At 42.0% G+C, this 9,493-nt stretch overlaps 1 protein-coding gene across 2 annotated transcripts; it reads left to right on the top strand.

Annotated features, from left to right (window-relative positions):
* Positions 1-292: 292 nt before the first annotated feature.
* On the top strand, positions 293-7,150 carry ch25hl3 (cholesterol 25-hydroxylase like 3). 2 transcript variants are annotated; one of them, XR_014030133.1, is made up of 4 exons: positions 293-798; positions 3,447-3,826; positions 6,675-6,728; positions 7,017-7,150. XR_014030133.1 is itself a non-coding variant. In XM_081364600.1 (2 exons), exons 1-2 carry the CDS (start codon positions 374-376, stop codon positions 3,820-3,822), a joined length of 801 nt encoding a protein of 266 aa, XP_081220726.1. In that variant the 5' UTR covers positions 293-373; the 3' UTR covers positions 3,823-4,996. The 2 variants fall into 2 exon arrangements, 1 of the variants encoding a protein (XP_081220726.1); XM_081364600.1 differs by lacking the exons at positions 6,675-6,728; positions 7,017-7,150 and having other exon boundaries at positions 3,447-4,996.
* Positions 7,151-9,493: the final 2,343 nt, after the last annotated feature.

The raw sequence follows: 9,493 nt of genomic DNA on the forward strand, positions 1-9,493 counted from the left end.
AATTGGATGCAGAGCTCTTTTTAATGCGGTCTGTTCTTCCAGATGAAATTAAACAAAAACAGGTGTCAATTGTTAAATATATTTTAACAGGACTGGAATGGCCTATCAGAAGACAGCACGGAACTCTTATTTTTATTGTGTTAACTAATTTTTGAAAAATTAAAAATCGGTGTTCAAAGAGATAGGGTGATCTTGTTTTTGAGTAGAGTTGGTAAAGTTGCGATGGTGGGAGGAGAGCAGCATTGCTCACCCCTAGTCAGTAATTAGAGTGGCTACTCTTCATACTGTCCAGTGAGAGCGGTTCAGACATCATCGCTCTGCTGTTGCTGCCTTTAGCGATTATGCAAAAACAACAGTAGGCTAGTTCACAAGAATGATTGCTCTCGTCTTACTGGTTTTCGGATGCGACTCATTGCAGTGGATCTGGGATTTAATGTATAAGGAACATCATGTTCTCCTCATGTCACCACACTGGAGCGTGTGCGCAGCTTTCATCACTCATCTCATCTTCTCTGCTCCCTTCATGCTTCTGGATGTGTTCAGTACACACGTGGGGTGGATTCAGAAGTACAGGATACGCAGGGAAGCCGTTGGGTTGTATCAGTGGTTTCGATGTGCTTCTCGGATTTTATGGAAATACATGGTTGGCGTTTTACCGTTAACCGCGTTGTTTCTGTCAGTACGGCGCACGCATTTCACGGAGAGAGCACCATCCTCACTTCAAGCATTCAGGGAATGTGTCTCATGCATGCTCATCTTCGATACGCTGTTCTTCATGTTTCATTATACCATTCACAAGTAAGCAGGACACATCTCTCTAATCTCAGCATGTGCAGCTTCCTCATTGCACAATTGGAGTGACAAAGTTTTAAATTCTGTTCTCGCTATTACGCTATTAAATATGTTTTGGTTATGACTTTCTCAGTTTGTGTAAACTAGGGTTCAGAGTATTTTTTAAATGATTATTCCACATTAATTTTACACATGTCTGGTACAAATATTTGGTTTTGTTTCATTCATTGTGTATACAGTGTATACTTTTTTCTTTATTTACCCTGGAAGAATGAAAGTTAAATGTGAGAACATAGTATGAACGTTGTAACATGTGAGGGGCACATTGTAACAGCATGACATATGCCGACTTAAAATGTTATCTGATCTAATAAAAAAATATAGGCTACAAGACACTAAAATATTTTCTCAATAAAATACAATTAAAAAATATTTTCTCAATAAAATACAATTAATCTTTTTTTTCATATAAAAAAATAGCATTTAATTTTTTTTTTAAATAATTCACAATTTAATTAAATTATAAGTTTGACAATGAACACTGCAAAACACAGATATGCAGCATTGGTCAGAACAATACAGGCAAACAGATGAAGTAACATTCGGAAAAACACAGAGCTGAACAAAACACTCCCCTCCCTCCACTCACAGCTTTCACAGAACAGGAGATAGACGAGCCAGTACAAATGCTGTAAATTTCTTGGAATAATATTTTCTAAATGTTCAGGTTCTTCCTCTCAGTCTTTATTCATATAAATATCATCATAATAAATTCGTTCATAATACATATATACGTATATTCGGTTTTAATATATTCATAAATACATTATAACCAAACAAACATTCAACAACTGGTCAGTCTTAACTTTTTATCTGGATATTTTAGAATGAATGTAGTGTTATCATGTAGCCACATAATTGTTATTAATTTTGTAATGTTTGTTATGCTTATACGGTTAATAAAGGTGTTCTGAGGCAAACCTATGAGTTAGATGAAAAATATTCATATTTAAAACTTGATAAAGTAAAATAACTACCTTCCCGCCAAACGAACATACGGATCTGACTTAAAGTCGACATGAAATCAAAATTGATCCTATTTACTTTGTTAGCGCATATTACTAGTCTTGTGGGGAGCAAATAATCCATGCAAGCTAATACACAGAAAAAAATAGTTTGCCGTGGTAATATTTAATCAAAATCTGAAAAGTTACTTCCGGTCTGGTTCTGATGACGTCAGTTTGACGGCTTGGGTTGAAAACGCTTAACCACTCCCCTCAAACCGTTAGTCTGCTATGAGCAGAGATGCGGAGTGCTAAAGTAAAACCCTGCCCTCTGTTCAGTATACTGTTTCACTTGGAAATATTTCACAACACTGGAGAAAAGTCGTTTGGAACTTCCGGGACTTCAAGTGCAATGCGATGAACTTGCAGATATTTACGCTACGCCATGACGCACTACGCCACGTCCGACGTCATAAGTTGCGCATTAGCGGAAACTTGAATTTTACGTGTTAAATATTAATATTTTTCTTACACAAACTCATGGCTTTGCTTCAGAAACCTTTATTAACGCCCCGAAGCCGTCTGGAGTTTGTTTATGATGGATGGATGTGTTTTTTGAGCTTCAAACTGTTGGTTGCAATTCACTGCCATTATCAAGCTTGGAAGAGCCAGGACATTTATAAATATAATTCCAATTGTATTCGTCTGAAAGAAGAAAGTCATATACTCCTATGATGGCTTGAGGGTAAGTAAATCATGGGGTAATGTTCATTTTAAAGTGAACTACTCCTTTAAGAGAATAGGGACAACCCTTTAAGACCATGAGCTGGGCGCCAAACATTTTTCCCGTCAAAGTGGATTCGGACACTCCTTACGTGCACTTGCACCATGCGCTTTAGACCATGTGCTTAGTTAAAAAAGGGCCCCAAGTGTCTGAACGTTGAGTAGCAAACTCATTGGCTGCTTATACAGCAGGAACCAATCAGCTGTGCCCTATAGAGAATGATGTGATCTCAAGCAGATTGAGTTATCTAGAGTTTCATGACATAACTTTGTATAATTAGACAAAACTGTGCACATAAGTTTTGTATAAGCAAACAAAAAGCTCAGTGAGTTTGAAAACTCAAACCATAAAAAACAAAAACAAAAACAAAACATATTCTACAGGAGAACTAATTTTTCTATTTATGGAGCTGTGATGTGCCATCTACTTCTTTTTAAAATTACACATATAAGGAACAAAGATCATGTGCAGCTAAATACTTCATATAGAAAATATAGAAAAATCACTCTCCTCCATTCATCTTTTATAATCTGTTGACGTCATTATATCTCACTCATTTTCTCCACTTGTAGATTCAGCATAAATGAAATAACATTTTCTAACCAGATTTTTGCAAAATCGTACATATTTTACGATATTGCCCAATTCGTATGAATTCATACGAATGACCTACCCCTGACTCCGCCCCTAAACCTACCCATCACGTGGGTTTAGACAAATTGTACAAATTTGTACGAGTGAGGTCGTACGAATTCATACGAATTAGCCACATTTTTATCATTCGTACGAATTGGTCGTGAGATAGTGTTGTTTATAACACACAATATATCTCAAACTAAAACAAATTTATGTATTTTTTTTCCCAGAATTCCCTGGCTGTACCAGAACATCCACCACATTCACCATCTGAACAGGGACACTTTTGCTCTGGCAGCTCAAGACTCCAGTATATCTGAACTGCTGTCTCTACAAACCCTTGCATTTATCAGTGCCATGCTGGTGGGCTGCCACCCTGTTAGCGAAATCCTTTTCCATCTGGTTAACATCTGGATGGCAGTGGAGGACCACTGTGGATATGACTTTCCTTGGGCAGTGCACCGGTTGCTGCCATGCTTTGGTGGGGCTCCGCACCACCTGGCTCACCATCAGCACTTTAAAGGGAACTTCGCCCCCTACTTCAGACACTGGGATTACATCTTTGGGACCTCATTGCCCATCCCAGTAAATGAAGAAGACAATTGATAAGGTGAATCCCGGGTAGGCCATTATGACAGTGAGATTGAGAATTTAAAAAAGTCTCACATTCAGGGCCGGCCCTGGTCAGTTTGCTGCCAATATTTTACCTGGTGCCCCATGCAGCCTATTTTACCCCGTCATTGTGATCATGATTATTTAGCCTGTATGTATGTATATATATATATATATATATATACACACACACACCTCTTCTCTTCTTTTTGGCACTGTATCTATCGCAGACTAAACTGCTAATTTAAAATGTGTCATGTAAATTTGGCCATTCGTCACAATCAGGTAACTTTCACCGTGTATAGACCTGGCGCGAGCTGCCAGGCACATTTCTAAGGGGCTGCTTGAGTGTGTTAATCACCCTGAAACAAAAGCAATGCTGTCTACATTGGATGCGGCGAGGGGCGACGCTACAAAACAAATTACAAACAACTGATATCGCGCGCTCTGTTTCTGACACACTTCAAGCACTCGCTGGGCTGGGGAAGATTAATGTGCCGGACTGGAGTCAAGTTTTTGTGGAGTTTTTTTGTGTGCTTTATTTGGTAGTATTTTGAATGAATGGTTTTAAAATAGTATTATAAAAAAAAAAATCACTCGTTCACTCATTTTGGCGCCCCTATGGATGAATGGCGCCCCTAGAATTTTCCTATTCCGCCTATTCCGCGGGCCGGCCCTGCACATTGTATCGTATTTCACCCTGAATGAACTGTCTTAACAGTTTAACAGATTTTCAAATGTCCTTACTGAAATAAGTCCAGATATACCAAAGAACATCAAGTTAATTCGGTTTATAATAATTATACAGTTTACAATCACACTTGCAATTGCAAGGTCTAATTTTTTTACTCAATCTAAACTGTGTGGGTGTTTTATGCATGCTTTGATTACTGGCTATTTATTTAGGTAAGGGTTAGTAACACACATGTAACATTTCATTAAAAAAATTCTATACAAATTTAATTATTACAGTTGGTAAATTCCCATGTTACTTTTAAACTTTAATTTTAAAGTTTTAAAATGTTTTATTTTAAAGTTGCATAACAAACTGCCTTGGGTGCATTTTGAAGTATTTCCAATGGAAATTTGTCAAACAGTTTAATAAAAACATAGCAACATTATAATGTTATGTTGAAGTAATTATATACAGTAGCATTAAAAAGTTTGAGGTTGGTAAGATTTTTTTAAATGTTTCTTATCTCTTATGCTCACCAAGGCTGCATTTACTTGAACAAAAAAACATTACTATTATGAAATATTGGTGCAATTTAAAGTAACTTTTTTTCTATTTGGATTAGTTATACGATCTCTCTATGAACTTTTTGAAACGTGGTAGTTTGTGTAGTTTGTCAATGGAGGGACAGAAATCTCTATTTCACCAAAAATGTTTTCATTTGTGTTCAGAAGATGAATGAAAGTCTTATGGGTTTGGAATGACATGAGAGTAATAACAGAATTTAAATTTTTGGGTGAACTAACCCTTTAAGGATACTTCATATGTTTTATAACAATGATATGTTTTATAATATTAAGTCCAGTGCTAAAATGACAATCAAAGTAACAAAGTCTGCGAGTGTGGCCAGCTTGAAGTCCAGTCCAATTTGTTTTCTGTACTAAAATGGAAAACATGTCAATATCACAGGCATAGCCCATTCAAAGTTTGTCAAGTGCTCATCAAGCTAACATACACTTAATTACTTTAATGGTTTGACTTGGCTCGAGTTCATGAGTAGGCCTAAAGCAGGCCATGGCACTGAAGCTGGAGACAGATCAGTGGTAATTTGTACCCAAATGTCAAAAAATGTACTCGAATCAATGAACAGCACTAATAAAGCCCCAGTCTTACAGATCATTAACTAAAAAAAGTTGTTTCAGGGTTTAGTTACCCTTTAAAAGCTTTGGCAGAGCTAATCATGTCATTTGATTGTCCAGCAAGGACACTAATTTTCATTCAGCAGAGCGAAAGCAGCCAACAAACTACTGTATGGCTGTGTCCGAAACCGCATACTTCCCTACTAGGGAAAAAGCAGTAGGCGAGCGAATAAGTATGTCTGAATCCTTAGTATCCATAAAAGAGTAGACTGTAGACGAGAATTACCTGGGTGACGTACTAATTCTCGCGAGATACGGATGTGCGTATACTAATAGTCCGAATATTCCTACTTTCCTACTATATAGTAGAAAACAGTACGTGAAAGGAGTAGTATGTCCGAAACGCGATACTTTTCTATCCCAGGAGGCCATGGGCGAGAATACGTCATAATCGAACATCACGGAGATCAGCAGCGCGGGTGTTTTCAAATGTGAGTAAACACGGTTCGTTGTGTTAAAATCGCATGTGTTGAACTACTGTAAACTGTTGAACTGTTGAAGGTGTAAAGACGTTAGACAGTATAGTATAGTTGTGATTTTGCTGTAAAAACACGTTTTATTATGTATAGCTAACAGGGGAGCTCCAGTAAGCACACGTACGTCTCTAAATTGGATTTACATAAACCTATACATCTTAAAGATGCTTATTTTAAATGTCTATTAACATCTGACAGGAAAATCATCTATAAGTATCGCAGATGAGCACATCACAACATCACAAAATCACAACATGAAATAGACATCTGAGTGAGTGATGTGTGTGTCCTAATGTGTAGGAGAATTTACTCTTGTCAACACTGCTTATATTACATGATAAACAAATCTACATAAAATAACTAAAAATACGTTATCTATTTTATTGTTGATAAATTGAGGAACATTTATGTTGCATAAAAAGCATCAACCTCAACATGTAAATGTTTAATGAGATCATTAATCACATAGGTAACGTGAATCTTGTCTGGATGTTACAGGAACAGATGAACACGTGTGTTTATCTGGTGGAGAGTGGCTCATGAAGGCTTTGAGTGAGTATACTACAGAAATGAATGAAAAAAAAATCTATTTAAATCTTAAGTTATTGTTTATTTTAATGATTGTAAATAATTTCACACAGAGTTATTACAGCACTTTTCTGATTCTTGATTTCTGTGCATCTGCTGGAGAGCTTTTGTGGTGGAGCAGAGGATGCAAGGCATTTGTGGAGGGGAAAAGGAAAACCAAAAAAAAAAGATATTTTTGTTAATTGTAATACAGAAAGAGACATTGTGCTGTTAACATGTCTGTTTTTTATAATGTTTTGTGCATTTGTGTAGGATTCTGAAATTTCTGCAGACTGGTATATCATCATCACTGAGGATGAGGAGACCAGAGCCTAATCCTGGAAAATGGTGTCATGGATAAGACCCTCCATCACTCCACCTCCCCTTACGAGACCCTCCATCACTCCACCTCCCCTTACGAGACCCTCCATCACTCCACCAGCCCTTACGAGACCCTCCATCACTCCACCGGCCCTTACGAGACCCTCCATCACTCCACCGGCCTTTACGAGACCCTCCATCACTCCACCTGCCCTTACTAGACCCTCCATCTCTCCACCTGTCCTTCCGAGACCCTCCATCACTCCACCTGTCCTTACGAGACCCTCCATCACTCCACCTGTCCTTACGAGACCCTCCATCTCTTCACCTGCCCTTACGAGACTCTCCATCACTCCACCTGCCCTTACTAGACCCTCCATCACTCCACCTCCCCTTATGAGACCCTCCATCACTCCACCTCCCCTTACTAGACCCTCCATCACTCCACCTCCCCTTACGAGACCCTCCATCACTCCACCGGCCCTTACGAGACCCTCCATCACTCCACCGGCCCTTACTAGACCCTCCATCAATCCACCTGCCCTTACTAGACCCTCCATCTCTCCACCTGTCCTTACGAGACCCTCCATCACTCCACCTCCCCTTACGAGACCCTCATCACTCCACCGGCCCTTACGAGACCCTCCATCAATCCACCTGCCCTTACTAGACCCTCCATCTCTCCACCTGTCCTTACGAGACCCTCCATCACTCCACCTGTCCTTACGAGACCCTCCATCTCTCCACCTGTCCTTACGAGACCCTCCATCTCTCCACCTGCCCTTACGAGACTCTCCATCACTCCACCTGCCCTTACTAGACCCTCCATCTCTCCACCTGTCCTTACGAGACCCTCCATCTCTCCACCTGTCCTTACGAGACCCTCCATCACTCCACCTGCCCTTACGAGACTCTCCATCACTCCACCTGCCCTTACGAGACTCTCCATCACTCCACCTGTCCTTACGAGACCCTCCATCTCTCCACCTGCCCTTACGAGACTCTCCATCACTCCACCAGCCCGTACGAGACCCTCCATCACTCCACCAGCTCTTACTAGACCCTCCATCACTCCACCGGCCCTTACTAGACCCTCCATCTCTCCACCTGTCCTTACGAGACCCTCCATCACTCCACCAGCCCTTACGAGACCCTCCATCACTCCACCAGCCCTTACAAGACCCTCCATCACTCCACCTGTCCTTACGAGACCCACCATCACTCCACCAGCCCGTACGAGACCCTCCATCACTCCACCAGCTCTTACTAGACCCTCCATCACTCCACCTCCCCTTACGAGACCCTCCATCTCTCCACCTGTCCTTACGAGACCCTCCATCACTCCACCAGCCCTTACGAGACTCTCCATCACTCCACCAGCCCTTACGAGACCCTCCATCACTCCACCTCCAATTATGAGACCCTCCATCACTCCACCTGCCCTTACTATACCATCCATCACTCCACCAGCCCGTATGAGACCCTTCATCGCTCCACCTGCCCTTACTAGACCCTCCATATCTCCACCTGTCCTTACGAGACCCTCCATCACTCCACCAGCCCTTCCGAGACTCTCCATCACTCCACCTGTCCTTACTAGAACCTCCATCTCTCCACCTGTCCTTACGAGTCCCTTCATCACTCCACCTGTCCTTACGAGACCCTCCATCTCTCCACCTGCCCTTACGAGACCCTCCATCACTCCACTGGCCCGTACGAGACCCTCCATCACTCCACCGGCCCTTACGAGACCCTTCATCACTCCACCAGCCCTTACGAGACCCTTCATCACTCCACCTGTCCTTACGAGACCCTCCATCTCTCCACCTGCCCTTACGAGACCCTCCATCACTCCACCGGCCCGTACGAGACCCTCCATCACTCCACCAGCCCTTACGAGACCCTTCATCACTCCACCTGTCCTTACGAGACCCTCTATCTCTCCACCTGCCCTTACTAGACCCTCCATCACTCAACCGGCCCATACGAGAACCCTCCGTCACTCCACCTCCCCTTATGAGACCCTCCATCACTCCACCTCCCCTTATGAGACCTTCCATCACTCCACCGGCCCGTACAAGACCCTCCATCACTCCACCTGCCCTTATTAGACCCTACATCACTCCACCAGCCCGTACGAGACCCTCCATCATTCCACGAGACCCTCCATCTCTCCACCTGTCCTTACAAGAACCTCCATCTCTCCACCTGTCCTTACGAGACCCTCCATCTCTCCACCTGTCCTTACGAGACCCTCCATCTCTCCACCTGCCCTTACGAGACCCTCCATCACTCCACCTGCCCTTACTAGACCCTCCATCACTCCCCCTCCCCTTATGAGACCCTCCATCACTCCACCAGCCCGTACAAGACCCTCCATCACTCCACCAGCCCGTACGAGACCCTCCATCAATCCACCTGCCCTTACG

The sequence above is a fragment of the Scardinius erythrophthalmus genome (assembly GCF_964197995.2).
Source record: "Scardinius erythrophthalmus genome assembly, chromosome: 5".
NCBI lineage: Eukaryota > Metazoa > Chordata > Actinopteri > Cypriniformes > Leuciscidae > Scardinius > Scardinius erythrophthalmus.

Coding starts and splice junctions, on each gene's coding strand:
- ch25hl3 (XM_081364600.1), top strand. CDS start 374: ATGATTGCTCTCGTCTTACTGGTTTTCGGATGCGACTCATTGCAGTGG. Junction 799..3,446: donor TTTCATTATACCATTCACAA/GTAAGCAGGACA, acceptor TTTTTTTCCCAG/AATTCCCTGGCTGTACCAGA.